We start from the raw sequence: 22,218 nt of genomic DNA on the forward strand, positions 1-22,218 counted from the left end.
GTTTCCAGCAGGAGGAGGTGGTGGAAGCACGGCCAGTGGGAAAGTGTGCCATCCTGCCTGTTTCCGAACGCACAGACATTCCTTGTTGTAAAATGCACGCCGTCGAATTGTGTCTGAGCTAAGTCGAGGAACCAAAAAACACAGAGAAGAAAAAAGAAATCATCCCATTTTCAATGTGGGAAAGAGCATCCCAAAGAGCATTTCGATGTGATGACATTGAAGAAACTTTTGAGGTATTAGGTTTTACCTCCTCCCTCAGTTTCACTTATTCATCTTATGCCTCGTTTTTTTTTCTTTTTTTCCTTCGGGTGGTGGGGATGGTTTCGCCATTCCAGTGGTTGTCTTTTTTCGGAAAGGTCTCTCCTCAGACAGAAGTCTATTTTCAGGGTTTGTCTCAGTAATTTGTGGCCATTACATAAACATTCATGGATGGCCAGAGGACTGAGAGAAAGGATGCAACACACACCCAGATCTAGCAAAACCACTAGAGTTAGCATAGCGGTCGCCATTTTCTCTTTTAAGTTGTAGAATGGAGAGGGTGAAACCAGATAACTAGCTCATGAAAGGACACTTCAGCCCTTTATTAGGAACAGCTTTAAGCATTCATCTATTAGATATGTACATTTAGAACTGCTCTGGATAGTTTAAGCCGACCAGTTATAATGCATATCGATTTGCTCACATCCAGATGATTAAATGCAGTCATTTATTTTTGACCTTTTCTTCATTTACCGTGACACAGGAAGTTACTTACATACTGTAAAAGGTAAAGTCCACATATTTCAGTCAGATGGGATTCATTCCTCGCATAATAAAAACCTGGAATGTTATTTTATGTGTCCAACACGAATACAAATACAGGGGGGGACTATTCTGATGAGAGCGATGTGATTTTGCCCAAGAGGATTTTTGTAAAGCATGTAGCTTTTTATTGCCGTGCAATTAGTTGGAGACAATACTCTGCATTTTAAATCATTTGTCAAATCAAAATAAGACACATTCATATATGTATATTATTATATTTTCGGCAAGTAGCAATTTACCCCAAATTTCCCAAAACCATATTCTCTATGGCTGAGGGAGTAAAAGATGTGGTCATTTTTTGAATAATTCCATCCAAGCAAATTATAATTACTTTGTGGTCTCTGTGTGTGTGCACACAAAAAAAAAATGGGCAGGAGCCCGACTTGTGCCTCAGAAAAAAAAGTGCCTCGTTCACCATAAACTATTTTTGCAATGGTGTGTTGGGGCGGTATGGGCTCAGCCGATTGTTTTTCTTTGAGTTGAGCAGCTCTTTGGTGTAGGGGTATTACCCCGTCTAAATTGTTCCCTCATGTTTTCCGCCAAGGTTCTGTGCCCAACACACTGACAGTTATAATTTGCAGAAATTGCGCTGATTATCTGAATTAGCATACCTGACCAATGCCACATTAGTCTTATTTACAATACAAAGCCGTGGGGCTCTGAGGACGCATACTAAATATGACTTAACCCTTTGAAGAGGGGACTGGCGTCACAGGGCCAGAACGTCTTTCACGTCAATGATATCACAAAGAGCTTAAGGCCCCCCACTCCATATGGACCTGAAAGCCTCTGGAAGACTCCTGGAAAGGGAAGTGGTGAATGCAAAGTCCAAGGACCATATTGAAATCACAGGTTTACTGCAAGTTTTCCCCTTACTCTCAGGTTCTTTTGACCTTTGTCTTCCCATATTTTTTTTTCACCACTTAGCTGTTCTCCCCATCTTGTTTTTCTTTTCCTTTTCCACCCCCCACCCGCACCCACCCTCTTCACCCCTGTTCTTCTTTATTTTCTTCTCCCTCACGTCTATTCTTTTCCCTCCCCAATCCCTTCATACACCCCCTGTCCATTGACTCTTAACCACAGATGGACAAAACAATGGCCCATGTCACACAGCATTAAGACAAACAATCCAGTGATGGGAGGAGGGTTGTGTGGAGCCGGAGCCACGGTAACCAGGCAATACGCTCACTGGTCCAAGCAGCCACTAATCTCAGACAGCGATGATACAATTCACAAATGGACACTGAAGGCAGCCTGTACGCACACACGCTCACAGCCACATGCAAAAAAAATAGGAACATTAAGAAATATAGTTACTGGGCAGCATTTCTGCAAAAAGTTTTCTTTTCTTGTGTCCGTCTACACTCTCCACTCAGTTTCTCTTCCCTCATCCATCAATGGGAGGTATAGAATTGATAGCAGGTATTGATTACCAATTGGCTAAGGCTAATCTGCTCTAACCGGAGGAAGCTTTGCACTTACAGCGGCTGTCAGTGGCTTGTCGTGTGTGTTTCTATTCGACTGTGCAGCATTACAGTAGCAGTAACAGTATTTTTTTGTCTCAACTGCTTACCTACAGCATACTAATGGTCCAAAAGCAAGGCGTTACATTTAAAAGAAAAGAAACAAATAAATAAAATAACAATGGGGCTAATCTGGACATTACTTTGATTTTTTTCAGAAAAAGGGAAACGTATGTTCTGTCTGCCCAAAGAAGCTCCGAGAGACATGCCAAGTTTCACCTCCCTACCTATGTGAATAAGACCCATCTCCCTCTTGCTTCTTTTCTTCATCTCCCTAATAGGAAATTTGAGCACACTGTGTGAGATTAAAGCAGAGAATCAATGCCTTGTGAGCAATCATTTCCAGACAAATCTCTTTCATCTTTTTTTTTCTCTCACCCCCCCCCCCCCCCCCCCCCCCCTCTTTCTCTCTCCCGTTCGTTTCCTCTCCCACCTCCTAATGCTAACAGGGGGTCCTGTGTCATGACATCCCTTTTGCTTTTATCATGTCCTAATAACATTCTGAAAATAGAGAGAGAAAGAGGAATGTGACAGAGAAAAGAGGGTGCTGGGGAAAAAAAAAGAACAAGAAATGGATAGACTGATAAAAAACCATTGAATGAGCATGGTTCTTGATTTGTGCTTTGATGTGGATGTCTTTGTGCAAATTAGACAAATATGCCCGCTGCTTTAGTCATCTCGAGGCTCTTCAAGAGATGCCATCTCCTCTTGCCATCCTTTTCTTTTATAAAGGATCGAAAGAAGGAGGGAAGGAGTGAGTGACAAGTTCATTTAAGGGCAAAAAATATATACATTTCACAAAATGCAAGTGATTGAAGAGAGACAAGAGGAGGCTGAAGAGAAGTTTTTCTCTACTGTGTAAAATTATAGTATATAAGAAGTAGCCTGTACAAGGCAGTTGAATAAAACTGAAAATCTAAAAAGCTATAGACATAAAAAAATGCTTTTGTTTCTGCTTGGTTAGATGCAAAAGGTGTTTCACCTTGGTGCATAAGTCTAATGGGCAGGGATACACACATACACACACACACACACACCTTGGCCAGACCTTTGTTTCAAAAGCAGGTTAATGGGGAGTGAGGAAGAGGAGCGTTGCAATTTTCTGCTCTTTAGGCGCCAGAGAATTCTCTCCAGTGTAAGAGAGACCAGACTCTCAGCGTAATAGGCATTTTACACCCTCATCACCCCTTGCACAGACACACACACAAACATGGGCACACGTTCCCCAGAAATGCGTGGGAGTGTAATAGGCATTCTATGGTGTGTATTGCCCATCCCTAGAGAGCCAGTAAGTGTTAGACATGCATAGAGTCGGCAATGAGACAATCAGCATGCTGAAATTGAAACCTTGTCTGGAGTCACACAGGAGGGGAGGACGATGTGCGAGAGGAGAGGAGAGGAGAGGAGAGGAGGAGAGGATTAACTATATAGACTGGAGGACCAGGGATAGGAGCACAGATGGCGGCAGGGCGAGGAGATCCAGAATAAGAAGAGAGGAGAGACAGAGGGAGAGGAAATAGGAACTGATGTTTGTTTAATTGCCTCATAAGTGATGACACAGATAATTATGTCGAAAAAGGGATGCTCCTCTTAGGCAGGGCCAATGAGCAGCTGTATCTGTTGTGCGTGTGTGTTTCATGCTGTCTCTCCCTATAGCCCCATCAACTGTTGTCCCCTCAAGCCACATCAAGTATAGGACACCATTAAAGCAGTGCGGTTTACGTCATATCAAATCATTCAGCTTAATTAACAGACAAGCACACACTCAAAACACACAGACACACACTCATCATTTGGAATCATTTTAATTACTCTGCAACATCATGATTATTAATATCTCTGCTTCGTATACCTGGGGATATGAAGGCGAGTGTGTTCACCTATATTTCCTGCGCTGCGCTTCCATGTGTGCAAGTGATGCTCCCTTGACTTCATATCTAATTGTCTTTTTTAATGACAATATTCCACTCTGTGCGGGCTGTATGTAATGAGTCAGGGTGTGTCAAAGTGCAGGCCTGAGCTGTCTGCTCGAGTTAAGCTCTTCCCGTCTACTGAAGAAGCCTCCAGCGTACGCACTCGCGCGCACACACACACACACTCAAAAAGACCAGTATCAATGTGGGAGTTCCTGTATCTGACACGAGATTAAGAGGGCCAAGCGGAGGAACGTCGAAGAACTGCCCTGTTGCATTTGCAAGAAGGAAAAAGGACCGTCCTGTCACACGCACGCGCACACTCAACACACACCAGCACGAGCATCCTGTGCTGTAAGTGAGCAGTAGCCTGCCTTGCATTATTCACAGTGGCCGAGTGATCGAAGCCTGGTTCAATAACACTAAAGCGGCGCATGCTGGAGAGATTTGTCTTACAAAACCTTGACACACACACAGGCGCACATATGCTCTCACACACATTGATTTTTGGTGGTGGGAATCTCCTAGGCTTTGGACGAAAGACAGGGACGAGAGAGGGGGCTTCCCCCGTCAAAGCAAACTCCCCCCATACACACACACACACACACACGCATCGTTGTACTTATTCTGGACTTTACACCCGGATACGGTGCATAGGCAAACACTGTAAGTGCATGTTTAATTCTCACAAAATGAGATCTGATGGATGGCGATATCATGCACGCGAAAACGAAAGAAAAAGCTGAAGATAGGCGGTGAAGGATCTGCTTCTTAGATCTGATGGGGTTTCATTTACTGCAAGATGAGCTGATGGTAAAAAAAAATGTAAAAAGCAAAGGAAAAAAAAAGTCTAACTGATCATATTTCTGTTTTTTGCTGACTCCCCTCTTTTGCATTTTACCATCAGGGGGCTTTTTGCAAGCCAGGCAGAAAAAAAAAATCATGCATTGCCTGATATGTCATATCATTCTGCTGTAGTGCGTGTGTGTGTGTGTGTGTTTTTGCACAGGAGTGTTCAATTTGAAAGCCTTCACTTGATTTGAATGGAAATTTTTCTTATACATCAGCCACTTCATTCAGTTTCTTATTTTCTTCTGAGTGGCACAAGCAGCGCCCTCCGGCGTTTTTGACATATTAACATGTATTGACAAGCCAGCGCTCGCATGCCTGTAAACACACAGCACAAACACACGCGTATACACACACACCTCTGTCCCCCGAAGACCTGTGATCAACCATACCCAATCCCTTGTAATCATTTGGAGCACCCACACACACACATACACGCGTACACACATGCACATGTATTTTCAGCTTCAATCCAGAGTAATGGTTTGGGGCAGGGGCTGAAGCAGTGGGCTTCTTTCCCTTAGCCCCAGTGTCTTAAGCTGCCATTGATTAAATGTTAACTGATATACTCGGCCCTGGCAATCTTGTTAGAGCTGGAGCAGGCAGGCAGCTAGACAGACAGTTTAGGACCTGCACCCTCCTGATCAATAGCACAGATAAAGATTTCATCCATCAATGAGCTCCCAAAACAAAAGGTATCTGATACCTGATTAGGCCCGCGGGGACACACGCGCGCACACACACAGATATGAGCATAAACACACTTTTACATGGCCACATGGGCTTCAGGCACATGAAGCGATCACACACACACACACACACGCGCGTTTGGATCAGGTAAATACTTAATTTAAAAATCTGTATATAAGCTTAAATAAGCGCACACTTCTCACACACACATTCTTTTCACTCACTTATTTTGTCCAGAATAATACCTCTAACAACCCCATCTGAAGTCAATCAGTTCCACACCTAATGGTGTAATTACGACAGATACACACTCACGCTGAAGCGCACACTCCCCTGACACACACACACACACACACACATATACACAGTCAAGTTTGCAGATAAGACAGTCCTGACTTTTCCCGGATGAAGGTTAATTATGCTGTGTAAGTTCACTTAGGTGTGGGGTTGCGTTTATCCAAAGAGGTGTATATATGTGTCTATATATGCACGTGTGTATGTGTGTGCACGGCTATTTAGATTGCACGTGCATGCCAAAGGCACCACAAAATGGAAGAATCAATGTCTGGGCGACCACTACTGTTAACGTGTATCAATAATGTTCCCCCATCTTCTTTCTCAGCTATTGTCACAAGGCAATTTGAAAGTCCAAGCCTTTGCCGCAATTAAGACTTAATTATAAATCAATAAAAGAAGTCATTTGAATATTGATTTCTCCTTTTTCTTCATATTGTTAATATATTCCACACCCTGTCTGTGATTTTTTTTCCCTTCTGTTTTTGTTACAATTTTAAGGGGAATCAATATTTCCCTTTACAGTCATTCGAGAAGTGTTTTGGCGTAATTGGAGCCAAAAACACAACAGGATGTCTTGATGGGGTTTGATACCCAGAGGTGGTCAGGGGGTGAAAATGTCACAGACCCTTAAATTGTGATGGATTCCCCCCCCCCCAAAAAAAAAAAAGAAAGAAAAAGAAAAGAAGAGCTAATGATACTTTATAGCACTCGAACAGTGATCTCATTTTGGGAGATTTTGGGTGACATTTGTTGTCACGATGCCAAAAACGCATTTCCATAATTTTCACGGCTGACATTTTCTTTGATATGACACTGTATCAGAGCACACTCCAGAAATGATATCAATGCACCCCAGTAACCTGCATTTCATTTGATTAAATGATATCTTTGCTGTTTTATTTTCCTGCTCAGCCATTTTGAAGGGCTGTGAGATTTTCAAGTGGCGTGTCAGGGGCCGGGAGTCTAATGCATGGAAACATGGTGCTTTCTGTTTTCTGACGGCTAGCAGAGATAAGGTAGAGATATGGCTCTAGTACTGGCTCAAATCTAAAACAGATCCTGCTTGGGGGGAGGGGGGTGGTGGTTGGGGGAGTTTAGAAAGTGAAGGAGGGGAGGGAGGAGGAGGAAGGGAGGGGTGGAAGTAGTAAGAAAAGGGAATATTATCAATCCTCTAAGTGTCTGGCGGTGTCTCTCTTTCTTTCCCTCTTTCTCTCGCTCTTTTTCTCCCCACTCTCCTTCAGTAATCTGATTTATTCGAAGCATATGTGTGCTGCTCTGTCTTTGTCTGCTTCTATTAGGGCCAGTGGGGGCCCATATGACATTGTTTAGCCAGTAATGAAATGGACATTTTTTGCATGTTTTTGAGAAAGTCAGAGGAAAGCCAACACTCCTTATTTGTAACTGTCTGCGAATACCATCTCCAGGCCCAGGTCTATGCATGTGTGTGTGTGTGTTGCGTGTGAACATGTGTGACTATGTGTTACAGGTTCCATGTAGTCATTTTGGAGACGAATCTGAGCAACCTAATGAATATTTTGGCTTGAAGATATTTTTTTCCCTTCTTCTGTTGCTTCTTATGAGTTCTGCCATCCTCTCTGACCTTAACACATTAGAGGCCCTGATGATGAACACATTTTTTGTTCTGCGCATGCCTCTATGACAAAAGACGTGTCACATATAAAAATGGTTAAGCGCTAATGGAAGCTACATGGTGCTCGACTGAAGTCCGCATCGGTAACAAATACAGTTACCGAAAACCATTTGAAATTAATAAAGTGACTGGAAACACGGTTAGGTTTTTTTTTGTCATCTTTATATGTGTAAAATACACATTTTTAAACATTTCGTTTATCTGTCCTTTCTGTCTACTCAAATCTTCCCTTTGTTTTTCATCCAGGATTACAGTCTTGTTTTTTGGTGGCTCTGAAAGCAGATGGTTTTATGCAGCTAAAAACGGGACAGTAGCCCAATAGGATAAAGATCTGTTTAAGCATTATCCATTTGGCCACTGCCCGTCACAGGCCTATTTTAAGCATAGACACACACACACACGCAGCCATTCTCTTAAACCATGGCAGCCATTTTATTAGATTCCCTGTTTTCAGGCCTCGTATTAGTTCTCGGAAAATAAATAAACCTTGAATACATGACAAGGACCGGTCTGGTCAGTTGAAAACTATATCTATCCTGCTCGTATCTTTGTTTACCAGTGTAGTGATGGATGGAGAGATAACGGGTAAATGGTGGCGCACAGGAACAGATGGGATAGGTATATGGACGGATAGCTGTGTGAAAAGATAGAAAAATAGATGGACAGATAGATAGATAAATGGATGGATAGCTAGACAGATGAATGAGACAGGGAGATCTTGTTGGGCTGATAGAGTTGAGCAGGTATGCCGAGAAACAGCTGCTTTCTTCATTAGGTTCATCTATCGATCTCGGACCCTTGTTTTGTGCGTGTGTGTGTGTGTGTTTGAGGGAGAGGAGAAAGACAGCAGGCTCTGTAGATAAGTGCTGGTAATAGAACAGAATGAATTCTTATCACAGAGATGGGAAGGCCATTAACCCTCAGCTCCTAGTTCTCTCTCTCTTGCTCTCTCTTTTTCTCCCTCCCACCGTCCTCCGGTCTGGACCTGACAGGTTCATGTTGGCAGGTGTGTGTGATATTTCCACTATGTGTGTGAGACTCTCCAAGTGCGTGCATGTGTGCGCATCTCAGCTGCCGCTGCGCAGACTGCCCTATTGGCCAGATGTTTATAATCAGGGGCTAGATAAATATTGGCCCGAGGAATCATAAAAGACCGGGAAGAAACAGAGAATAGAGAAAGAGACGGGAGGAGATGAAACAGAGGAGAGGAATCTTCTTTTCAAATTATTCTTAAATCCCTCAGTAAGCATGCCGTGCCGCCTCCTCAGTTCACCTACTCAGCCTAAGGTGATTCAAAAAGCCGAAATGCAATATGGCTGTTGTGTAAGATGCAGGTGTGTGTGTGTGCACGTGTGGAGGTGTACAGTAGGTGTGTTAGCCTATTGTATAAGGCCAGGTGTTGGGGCAACTTTTTTTTTATCCACCAGTGAAACTTTTGAAGTCATATTTTTGTCCTGTGAAAACCCTTTTTGTATTTGCCATTAAAGAATCATTAACACCACCCTCCACACACACACACACACACACACACACACACACACACATACACACACACACACACACACACACACACACACAGACACACACAAACCCATCCACCCAGTGCCCACAGCACTGAAAATGAAACCCTTCTTAACACGAAACAACAGTTTCTGTCTGCGCAGCAAGCAAGACATCCAAGCCTTTAATCTTGGCTATGTTTATTCATATGATTTTTTTTTCTCCCCCCTCTTTTTTTTTCCAAAAGGGTAATAGGTGTTTTGTTAGTCGCCTGCAAGACAGCAGAGCGAGCAATTTGAGCGAAAGAAAATACAATGAAGAGTCTCAGGAAGTCGTAATTGACAACAACAAAGCAAATTTGGAGCTGCTGATACAAGCATTTTTTACACAAAAAGTCATTTTTTTCAGCTTATTCTGTCAGTTCAACTTATTGACATTCACACCAGGAGCGAATTAAATGTGACAATCCTATTGTCTGGCTTTCAGAGTCGACCTGAAACAATATATATATATATATAATATAAAAATATAAATATAAAAATCTTTTTTTTCTTGCTGGTGTAATAAGTTTGCGTGTTTTTAACAATAAATGGCTCAGTGTGGGTGGATTTGAGAGTGTGGATGGAAACATGTGTGTTTGCTTGTGCTGGTGTGTTTACATGTTAGCATGTGGGCTGTGGACTTATGTGCATGAAATGCATTGAAAGCTGCGTAGGAGTAAATGTGTGTTATACGCAGAGATATTCATGGTTAGGTGTGTGTGTGAGGGGGAGAGAGGGAAAGCGTGTGCGGGTGTGTGTGTGTGTGTGTGTGTGTGAGTGAGTGAGTTATTCCCAGGCCCTGTGCAGGAGCTGTAGACCCTCTCTGCTGGGTTGATGTTTAGTATTTTAGACATGCTACATTAACAACATCTGGTTAAGATCTAAATGCTTGTTAAACGCGCTGAAATTCGGGGGGAAAGGTACAGGGAGAACGAGGGAGAAAGGGGGGATAAAGAGGGAGAGTAAGGTAAATAAAGATTTGAGGGTGAGAGAATGGGAGGGGGGGGATCAGTAAGTCTGTAAGGTTATTACTCTGGCAGTATTACCACTGGCCCTTGACTATGTGTGTGTGTGCTTCGGTGTGTATACGTGTGTGTGTGTGTGTGTGCGTGGCTGTGACTGTGTGGGATGGTGTAATGTTTCAAAGCTTTCCCCCTAAAACCTAGAGGCCAAACTAGAGCCACGCGCGCGGCGCAGGAATGTGACATCACAGGGCCCCCTGTTGCTCACATACGCACACATGGTCTCACAGGGGACGTGACCAGAGTTGTAAGAAGAAATCAGCATCAACATCATGCCTAAGTTGAGGAGACACGGGAGTCAAATGTGTTGCACAAAAACATTAAGGCTTCATTATTAGCACAGATAAAATGGACCCAGTATCAGGCCTGCATTATTAGACAGACTTAACACTCTGAAAATGCTCTGCTATACGCAGTCCAAGCTACACAATAACAGATTCTTTGTCTTGTTATTTTAGCAGTTCTTATATATCGTATATTTTCTTTGGCAGCAATTACACTTTCAGTTGATGCTCCAATTTTATGTTATCCATGATTTAAGATAAACAAAATGCAAAACAAGACTTTTTTTTTACTCCTTTACCCCTTTAATGAGCACCGTCCTAGCCCTAAGGAAGCAAATTAGAGGCAGCTCAACCCAGCTAATGAATTCAGCCATTTTGGAGTCTCCGTGTCCAGTTTCCTGGCGTGGCATTGCTCGACTGTTGTGTGCTGTACAACCGAGTCCTCCACCGGGCACATAATGACCCGGCATGGCGGTTATGGGCCCTTAGGGGGAGACAGGAGGGGGAGTGAGTGGTCTCAGAGCAGGTCATTATACAGCTAGAGGGCACACACATACACACAACATACACATGCACACAAACACACTGCACTCACACTTTCAATATATTCTTCATTGCCTCCATCTCCCATATGTCTAGTCCTCTATTTTTTTCTTTCAGACATCTCTTTCTCCTCCACTCTATCCTCCTGCGTCCATCTGTTTAAAACTTGCTTTTCTATCTGTTTGCTTTTTGCTCTGCTTTGAAAAAATATGAGCATGTTTTGTTTGGTTTTTTTTTATTTCTACTACGGATGCCAAATTTCAGATACTATTTATTGGATAAACAAAACAGACATTTATGGGTAGGAATCTAACTGGTTACACTGGCTACTAACTGATAAAATCTCAAATCAAATTGATAGGTTGAATCTCTGATCATAAGACACTTAATTATTCTTCCTTTTTAACAGTTAAATATAGACTTGTGTTGGTTGCAGCGTAATCGAAGCCAGGGTTTGTGGTTAGCTCGAGCTCACCGGCCGGCTTTAATGTTCCGACTGACCCACATCAAAGAGAATCCCACCAGGCTGCCAAAATCACACACCCTCCACAGTCTGGCCCACTTTGTGTGTGTGTGCACGCGCGCGTGTGCATGCACAGAGGCAGTGGAAGGTGACTGCGAAAGTTTTTGCTCTGTGTGTCCTCTGGTAGCGATTAAGTTGATGGTTAAGAGTCCCCCCGCTGCAGAATGCTCTGTCTCTCTTTAACACACACACTTTACACACACATACTTGCACATGACATTTCACATGCAAACATATGCAGTCACTGTCTCACTCGCGTGATCAATGGTACACATCCACGCTAACACGATGTAACATGCACAGTCATTCACGCGCTCACGTACACACCCGTGTGGTGTGTGAATGTCAGGGTCAGTCAGAGGGCAGACGCTGTGCTGATGTATTGAGAGAGCTCGTCTGGGAATGTCCTCAGTGTGGAAACACATTCCCCATATGCACACACGCACGAACACACACATGCATGCGCGCGCACACACACCACAGATATAACTGACTAGAAGGGGAAAGGAGAAAAAAGCACTGATGAGGCCCAGATGATCACCCCCTCCTGTTCTCTTTTTTCTCTTTCTTCACCCACTCTTCACCCTCTTCCTTCCTCTCCTTCAGTCTTTCTGTTCATTGTCTCACGTTTCTCCTGTGTTTTGTCTGGCTACAGGTAGACTGCCCCCTAGAGGTTTGTTAAGACCCTGGTTTGATATTGTTAAGATCACACACTGCAGTTCAGACCACTTTCACTTGACTTATTTCCTCCTCTGCTTGCTGTCATCTGTTAGAAGAATGACTTGATTAATTTGCAGTTTGACCAGCTTAATGGGCGAATACAAAAATGTGCAATAAGTCATTATGAAGATCATATTCAGAAGTAAAAAAAAACACAGTTGTCATGTAATGGTAACGAACTAGCTGTAATTCACACATTTTTATTTATCATCACAGATGGCAAATTTATTTATGGGATAAATGATATGGTCCCGTAGTGCATTATAGGGATAATATCAAATAAAAATAATTGCTATTAAACTTTTATGACCATCTTTTTAAATTAATTGAATAAATGATATGTAACAAATCACTTTTTTCCTTCTACTTTATAAACGTTTTTATTATTTTGACACACTAACTTGACCTTGCAGTATATAAGATCTACTAACGCGTGTTTTTTTTCTCAGTATTTCTGTTTTGACCCTTACCCCTCCACCCCTCCCACCGCATGCTTATGTGAAACATGCTGTTCGATTTGTACCGTTTGCTTTTCCTTGGCTTTGAACAAAAGTCAAGCATAGAGAAAAGATAAACCAGTGATGAAGGACTTTGGTACCCGCCACACACGTGCAGCATTTACACCAGCACACACGCGCACACATGGATACACAGTGTGCGTCCTCTCCCCCCTCCGTATGAAGGTGAGGTGAATTAAAATACAAAGATGGACGCTGCAGCACCAGCAGTGAAAATTGCAATTTCTGCAGCCCGGCCTCTCTTGGCTGACAGGAGATATTTCATCTCCGTTGTCACCGATGTATTAATAAAACATCAGGAGCAGAGTGCAGTCCCAGTCTTTCATACACACACACAAACACACAGACTGTGTGTACACAGCGTGTACAGCAGCCACGTGTGCAAATGCAAAAATATAACAGTGTTCATGAATACAGGCACACACACACAAACACAACTGCAATTTTCCTCCTCAATCACATGCCAGCATCTGCCATGAAAATTTCATGCTGTATATAATGTCCACTTAATGTGTTGCCGCTTAAAGCAATGGCGCCAGCGCTTAGTCTGTGTGTCTGTATGTGCTTTTTTGCATGTGTGTGTGTACTCACACCACATGGTATTTGAAAGGGTTAATCATATCATGTTTCCAAAGGGGTGTGTGTGTGTGGTGGTGGTGGGGTTGCAGACCTCTTTTGCTCATCGTACAATGGCCAAAGTGATTGTATGCAAATGCAAGCTGACCTCAATGCACCCTTTGCCTGATTTCTGTGAATATGTGTGTGAGTGTGCCTGCGTGTGCTGTGTGTGTGTGTGTTATAAAATATGGTTATTAAGGCAGTACAGGATTGATGAGCTCAGCTCTTTTATACACACTCACCCATGCACACAGACACACACCGATTTCATTCTCTGGCAGAGTGAGGGGTTTGTGTTGAGAGCGAGACCCCCCTTTCCCCCATTTAAAAGACATGAAATTTGTAACGGTTTTTCCTCTGTGTGTGTCTGCGTGAACGTGATACTCTGAGTGTGTGTGATTTGATGCCTGTTTGCAAGTGTTTCTGTTTGATTTTGCATTGGTGTGTGCTAGTCCTGAGATGGAGGAGGGCACTATATTGTGTGTATATTTATATATATGTGTGCGCGTGTGTGTTTATATGTGTGCGTGTGTGTTCATGCCATGTGTGCATGCGCATGCCTGGTTATCTGGCCTCTCTCAGACTGCTCAAAATTCATTACAAAGTGACATCAGCCCAGCCGGAGACAAATGATGGCTGGATGAAAGGGAGCGCTGGGGCTCGGCTAGGATTAGTGTTAGCTTGTGCTGGCGACACATATATACACATACACACACACACACATGCGTACACACTCGCACACATGCACACACTTTAATCCACTGGCAGAACACTGCAGATACACAGAATTATCAAACAAGGGGCTGAACTCTCAGAGATGGGTAGGCTAATCTGCTAATAGTGCAGAGCTGCACGTGTGTGTTGGTTTGTGTTTTGGCGTGCACACGCAAATACACACACACATACTTTTTAGCAAGGCGTGCAAAAATACGCAGACACACTATTTCTGTACGGGGTAGTGGTGAGCATGACCTACACAATCTCATGTTATTTTGCTTTTCATTTTTCCTATTTTTTCCCCCCGGATTTTACAGCAGGATGTGTGTTGTAGGCTGTCAGTGTTAATGTGTGCCTCAATTTGGTAGAGCTGTGTATTTTTTCCAGTTGTCGCAATAAAGCAGAATGATAGCGTTTCCACATAATTATGTTTTTACATTACAACAGCATAATTTGTGTTTCCACCATGCTGTAATATTTGTCTAACCTGAAATAACACTTTAAATGAATAGAAGAAAAGTAAAAATGCTTATTTAAAATGAAATATATGGACAAAAAGTCATTATTATGCAATGTCAGTAAATAATATTCTTTCTTTTTTTGAGAAGTGCATGTTGAAGAGAGGCACCCGAAATGACTGAAGCCGTTTCCCCGGAGGCCATATTTTGTTGTCACACAACCTTTCAGCTTTCAGGCCATGGATGTATTATGTTTCACCCACTAGAAGTGGCAGAGCGCGGCTATTTTCAACAAAGCATGTGTTTAAGTCAATAACATTATTTGCTGGTGAGATATGCTGTTCAGTGGGATACGTTTATTCTAGAAAAAGGTGTTTATGGGAATAAAGCAAACATAAAAGCTGGAATATTTCTCTAATATCACACTGCAATATATGTTAGAACATCTGCAGCTTTCAGAGTCAAACACCATGAAATTTTCTTTTTCCAGTGCTGCCCTTACAGCCATCGAATGTGTTTTAGAGAGCTCTGCAGATAATGAAGTTGTTGTTTGTGTGTGTGTGTGTGCATTTTCAGAAGAAACTTCTGAGGACAGTGAGAGACCTCCTCGCTCCTCCTCCAGGCTCAACCTCAGCGACCGAGACTCGGCTGACAGCAGGAAAACTGACCGTAAGTCTGCGCGCGTGCAAACTGTGCGCACAAAACACATACGAACCACAAGCCTCTCGTCTTAAGTTATTGTTCATGTGTCGCTCTCCCTCAGATAAGGTTCTAACGTGTGTGTAACATGTGAATGCTGCTGACTAGCCTCCATGTGACCCGCTTTAATCGTTTCCATCTGACAGAAAGAGAAAAAAGGAGAGACGGGGGAGTGGGGGAAACAAGAAGAGGAAGGAAAAAAGGACAGAAAGAGAGAAGGATAAGTTGAGTGTTGTGGATATTACCAGGCAATGTCCAGGCCCCAGATTATTTTTTAATCAAATCAGTTTGCGTGCTTGTAATTTATAAGCGCCTTGCATTAATCTTTTCTCGTTCTTGTGCCCTCTCCGATGACATATTAATTTTTCATAAGCGCAGGATTAGATGGGGGGCCTGTGTATATGTTTTTCTAATATTGCACTGCATCCCTGCAACCCTTAAATTAGTTTTTTCCCTGCACTCTCCCTTCATTTTTCTTTCTCTCCCATTTTTTTTTTCCTGGCTCAATCCATCCCTTAATTGTTGTCCAATCTGTGAACCTATCGCAGGCATTACCTTGGGTAGAAAAAAAAATAGCACGAGATAGAAAGAGGGGGAAAGGAGAAACAGTTTATTCGTTTGTAAGTATAGTGAAGCAGGGAGGGGCAACAATCTGTAAAAGGCGACTTGGCGTCGCTGTTATTTTGGGCGAGGTATGGAGCACATAATGCCTCTGCTGTGAAGCTGTGGTCAGGATGGCCCCGGCTTTGTTAGATTTGATTTACCCAAATATGAATTCATATGGTTTTCTTATGTATGAGATGGAAATCCATGGCTGGGAATGAATATTACATGGGGCTTCTCTCTCTCTCTTTTTTCCCCGCTCTGTCTTTGCATGGGGTTCTCATTCTTTCTGCCCCTACTAATGTCTCTTCTACTCTTTCACTCTTGCCCCCCGACTCACACACACACACATGCACTTCCAACTACACCCTCTATCCATCTGAAGCTCCCTCCCCACCTTCTCTTCCTAGCATGCCATACCTAGGTCCATAATGTGAGGCTCAATGAGCCAGAAGGAGAGCTGAGTGAGGCTGGGGCCTATTAGTTTAGCTAGTCATCTATCTTTCAGCTCTATCTCTGTGACAGGCCTGTCTGACGGACTAGCGGGGGAACCACCATCCATGCATTTACTGCTGCATATTACCACCAGCGCCATTTAACACCAGAGCACACATGCAAAAAAGAAAAGGGAAAAAGAAAGAAACCCACGGTGTTCTTAAGCGTGCCTACGTATGCGAGCGTTCTTGAGTGTAGTGAAGCTTATTTAATAAAGCAGAAATGTATTCCATTTTTTTTTTAATTTTTATGAATAATTTGTTCTAGGAGTCGCCTTGGGGGTAAGGTTTTAGTTTGTCTAGGAAGGCAGATATAATATTGCTAGTGGCGCTTTTTTTGGTGTTTTATTATGCATTTGCTTTAAAGGAGACTTGAGAAAGTCAATTGCCAGAAAATGTAAAGTGGGGGTGGTGGTGTTGTGGGGGGGCGGGAGATCCTGGTGTGTTATCAGGCTGTTATTCTGGGGCCTTGTTTTTGTTTTGTCTGTTTGTTTTGATTTTTTTTATAAGTAGGCAGATTTAACATTTCCTTCATCAGGCCTAAATCTTGAGATCTATGTGTGTGTGTGTGTGTGTGTGTGTGTGTGTGTGTGTGTGTGTGTGTGTGTGTGTGTGTGTCCATATGGTATCTCCAGGGAAGGGATTACAGTGTGACCAAGTGAGCAGTGTATTTGCGCACTTCATCTCCAAGACCAAGAGTCTTTAAACAAAGAGGGGCCGATAGATAGATAGAGAGGGGAGAAGAGGGAAGGAGCGAGAGAGAGAGAGAGGTGAAAGGGTGGGGGAGGGGCAAGGAACCAGCGAAAAGAGCTGTTTCCCTTTCTTCATTTACATTGTCTTGTTTTAATCCCGTGTCACTTCAGATTAATTATAATCCACGTTACATTTTCCATGCAAATGTCCTCAGTGTGGATTACTTCCAGATAGCTTTATGCTGTTTGTGTAGATGGCACATGTCGCCACCATGGCTCAGGGGCCCACTTCTTATAAATAATCAACTAAACAAAGGCCCCGGCATAGAAATGAGCCTGTCAGGCAGCCTAAGGAAATTACAGATCTCTACCTGCTTCAAATTAGCACAGAAATTACTCATTGTTCCTCCAGTCAGATGTTATGTATTATTGCGTGTGCAATTTTGAATCGTGAAGATACGGGCAAAACGAAACGCATTCACGTGCAAACAAGATCTCATGTTAAATAATTCTATATTAGCTTGTTTATATTCTGAATATTTGTGTGTGTGTGTCTGTTTTTTTAATGTGCATGCATCTTGCAAATTTCCCCCAACTTGAGAGGATAGCTGTGCTCCTTTTCTGTCTCTCTCTCTTATATGAGATTAAAATATATTAAAGATATTAGCATGTTTAATTACAAGCCTGCAGCATTTCCTTTGTGCATGCACTATGTGTGTTTTCTGTGTAATGACAGCTTGTTGAATGTCTCCGACAATTTGTCAAATGTGACAAGGCCACGCTCATATTTATCTCTCATTAGAACACAAGCTGGAGATGGAAGAGAAGGGAAGGCTAGTCATTAAAAACACACAAACTACAAGACAGCTGCTGTTTAATAGCCTTTCTTTCTTTGACTCTCTCTCCATCTGACTATGTCTCTGCCTCTCACCATTTCAATCTTTTTCCAGCCTCCTTCTCTGTGTACTTCCCTCCGGCAAGATCTGGGCCCTGCTGAGTGCTTCAGTGGGAGTTTGGGGTTCAGAGTGTGTTGCTGTAATGTTATCAGGTGACCGGGGGTCAGCCTAATGTGTAACCTCAGAGCAGTAGGCCAGTAAATCATGCTGGCCAGCCCTCCCTGGCCCGCTTTGGCCAGCTCTCCTTCCTAGATTTACTGCTCCGTAACCTTAGCCAGTCTGCCAGGGCTCAAGACAGCTAAATTGAATACTAAATCCAAGCCACCCAGCCCACACTCCCACACCACCGCCCCGCTCTCCGCTCTGTGTTTGCTGGGCTTTTTTGTATTTCGATTAAATGAAATGACAGGAGTGGAATCATCAATGGAATTGATGCAGCATGTTAAAAGAAGATAGAGGACGAGGGAAAAACAGGGGAAATGGTTACAACAGGTTTATTTCACTGTCGACTTGATCCCGGTGATGCAGCCGACTTTACGTATAGTCAGTCCTGAAGACACGATGATGATTCAGTGACATACTTGGACAGTTTGTGTGAAAAACTCACTTGGTCAGTCTGCTTTGTACAAAAAATCTTTTTTTAAGCAAAAGGGCGGATTCCAAATGGATCCCCAGAAAAAGCAAGAGCTACAATGGCATTGTTGGTTCCCCTGCCTTTCGAGGAACTATATGGGATAAAAATACCCCGAGGCCGTGGACTTCTCTGTCCCTCTCTGTCATTTTTTCTTGTTCTCTCCTCTCCCCGTTGTTCTGCCTTTTACCCCATTGCTCCGTGCCTCTCTCCACTGGAGCGTCCACTTGCGTCTATAGAAGTGTATGTGTGCGTATGTGGCTACCTAAACATCCCTGACAGTTGCAAATAAAGATGGGTGGTGTGTGTACCGCTCTCTCCCCCTGCAATGCAAAAGGGGTTGAGTGTCATAAATCACCTTTTGATTTATCTAATCAACTCAGGTCCTGCTCCATGCAGACATTTGTCATTGGTGGAAGGGGGTTAGGGGGTTGAAGGGGCAATTTCAGGTTTATTCTACCCCTCCATTTCAATAGGCTGCAGCTGCTGGAACCCACATGTGGAAGAGGGGATGGAGGAGAGCCGGAGAAGGGAGGGGAAAGTACAAGGGGGAGGAAAAGGAAAAAGGACAGTCATTAAGTATGGGGTGCAGACTCAGAGACAAAAGAAAATGAGAGAAGAGTCTTCTGATTCTCCCTTGTTCTCAGTCATGTGCTCTCCTGTTATTTCTCTTGATTTACTTAAGTTATCCAAGCACTATTCATTGCAAGAATATGTGGCTTGTTAAGAACAAGGTTTTAGGGATATTTAGATTTTCCTCTCGTGGTTTTATGGATAGTTTTTGGATTGCGGTTGCCATTGTATTTATTTGTCCTACTGGTAATTATATTCTTGGAAGACACTCTACAATTTTGAACGCAATTCTATGCCTCAAAATAGGTTTATTATTCACTGGCAGAGCTTGCTATTGAAAGCTCCTAAGTGACCATAGAAAGAACTCCTCTCTCAGTCAGGGTTAACCAACTGTTTTTTCTTCATATGAGTTTGAGCATAAGCATAAGTGTTGATTAAAGCAGCGGGTCAAAGACATTCAAAACAGAAGGACAGATCTTCATGTTGCACACACACAGACGAGCATTTACATTCAACATGACAGTAATCAATGGTGATGTGTGCCCCCCCCCCCCCACACACACACACACACCACCCCCACACCCTCCACATTGTAAATGTGTTTGCAGGCTCTCGTCCAACAATCGCCTCATCTCCTTTCTCAGGGATGTAATTTAGTTGCAAATTGACTGGAAGACGGAGGCAAAAATTGAAAGTTGAAATTAGAAATGGTTATAGTAAATATAGGAGGCGGGGCACGGACTCGGGAAAGGTCAGGTGATATGACGGGCGCTTCCAGCCTGCACCGATCTGACCAATGGAGTGTCAGAGGCCTGATATGAAGCACAAAATACACACGCATATTTGCACATAGACGCGCGCGCGCGCGGACACACACAGGCTAGCCCTGCAGGGGCCATCACAAGCAGTGGAAGACGAGATTACCTCGCTCTTCTGAGCTGCAGAGCAATTCTCGGATGTTCTTGGAAATTCACATTGTGCCCTTGTGTGCGTGTGTTTTTTTTTCTTCACTCTCCCCTTTCTCTCTTTCTTCCTTTCTTCCCTCCCTCCTTCTCTCTTGTCACTTTCCTTGACAGGCCAATATTTCAGGCTCCAGATATAGGGGATTACAAATAAAATAAGTGGAACGCCTACTTAATGCAACAGAATTAAAATGCATGAACGGGCCGGAGGAATTGATATGCGCCCAATACAAACACGAGCCACAGAATAATATGAAATACAAAATGTTTTTTTTAGCCCCCTCTCCATGTATCAGTGCTTTGATTTCCCTTTTTTTCCATTTGTGCATCTAGCGTGAAGCGTTGATTCGCAAGAGTGAGGCTCACATATTGCCTTGAGTGACCAGACGAGGGAGGGGAAGCGGGAGGAGGGGAGGGGTGGGAGGGGGGTAGCTTAGGGAAGAGAGCGAGGAAAAGGGAGGGAAGGAGGGAGGGAGCGTTGCTGTTGCTGTGTCTTTGTGTTGTGCAGAGTGGGTAAATTGCAGTGGCAGAGTATAGCAGGGCCTGCACGGCCTGTATCTTAGGATGAGGCTAATGAAAGATTTATCAGTGGCTGCAGCATTTACTAAATACAACCAGAGGCTGATCTCTCCACACTGAGCCCTGCTGTTAACATCACACACGCTTACACGCACACATACAAACAGACACACACAAGTAGCGCTGGTACTGTACCACCAGCCGTGACAAAGCCCTGAAAATTTAGCATCTTATACAGACACAGGAGTTGTCGAGGCAGCTGGGGAAATGTATATGAACTAATGAAGTGTATAATATTACCATAACATTTAATGTATGTCGTGCTGTGATAATGAGCCTGCCCGAGTTTTTCCTATTTTACATGTCCTCGGGGCAGTGGCACGTCAGCATATGTGAATGTGAATAATACTCTTCATGCTTGTATCCATGCTAATGTTGTCCTGGTGTCAGACTCTTTTTTTTAAAGCCATCACCTACAATACATGTGTTGATGTTATTCAGTTATTTGTAAAGCAGTAATTATTTAATGATTGTTTTATGATCCCATACAGCCACAAAATGTCACAATTAGATTTTATTGGCCCATTCAAATCGTGCATATTCTGAATGGGAGAGGTGAAAGTGGGGCAGCTCATTGTTACAAAAGATAGCAAACATGACAAACCACACATTTATGTTATGTTCACAAATGATCCAATTCCAATGCGAGGGATGTGAGAATTTTATCAATTTTTATCATGTATATTTCACATTTTACAGATTAATACATCCATTTCTCATGTAATATGCAGGATATATTAGATGCTCTACTTAATATCCTTCTCCTGTATTCCAAAAACCTTGGAAAAAAACAAGTTTGCCATTAATATTGTTGTATTTCTGTTTAAAAAAATATGTGTATCATAAATATTTGGAATATTAAAATATACAAATGCAGACATTTAAACTGGGAATATAAATACTGAATATTTAGTTGATGAAATCCATTCACTTTTAACCTTTTGCGTTCTCTGTCCCCTATTCTCTTTGTCTCGCCACCACCTGCTAGGAGTGAATGCCGTGTCTAAAGAGGTTACCGGACCGAATGCTATGGTTAAACATTCTCTCCTGCCAGATCGCCAAATGGAAAGCCCACCTAAAAGGCCAAAGTCTGCTGAAGGGAAGACCTCAGCTAATGACCAGGTTTGTGAAGTTTTAAAAGGAAACTCCCAGTTGCGTTACAAAATGTCACCTGTGTTGTTCTTATCTGTTCCTCATTTAGTGTTTGCGGATCTGTATACTGTGTTCACCTTGCTAAAGAAAATCCATCTAGGTTATGGTGCTTATCTATGTACCTATTCAAAATGGCTATTTAAATTCCATATACTAGTTGGACTTTGTCATTGGATCTACAGAAAGCTAATAGCCACTGAGGCAGGTTTGTCTTCATAAGCACTAATGAAATCTAACCTTCACTGTCACTGTGGGATGAGCTAATG

The 22,218-nt window shown here is 42.9% G+C and overlaps 1 protein-coding gene across 3 annotated transcripts in view; it reads left to right on the forward strand.

Annotated features, from left to right (window-relative positions):
• zfhx4 (zinc finger homeobox 4) overlaps positions 1-22,218 on the forward strand; it is an 84,318-nt gene that overhangs the window by 50,238 nt on the left and 11,862 nt on the right. For all 3 annotated transcript variants that reach the window (XM_086305998.1, XM_086305997.1, XM_086305999.1), the window contains exons 7-8: positions 15,248-15,340; positions 21,789-21,922. In XM_086305998.1, coding sequence (XP_086162124.1) covers positions 15,248-15,340; positions 21,789-21,922 — 227 coding nt within the window. The remainder of the gene's footprint in view (positions 1-15,247; positions 15,341-21,788; positions 21,923-22,218) is intronic.

The sequence above is a fragment of the Aulonocara sp. 'chitande type north' Nkhata Bay genome, linkage group LG9 (genome assembly GCF_057382095.1).
Source record: "Aulonocara sp. 'chitande type north' Nkhata Bay isolate Kocher_YH1m ecotype deep benthic linkage group LG9, A_spYH_male_GT1.1, whole genome shotgun sequence".
NCBI classification, from domain to species: Eukaryota; Metazoa; Chordata; class Actinopteri; order Cichliformes; family Cichlidae; genus Aulonocara; species Aulonocara sp. 'chitande type north' Nkhata Bay.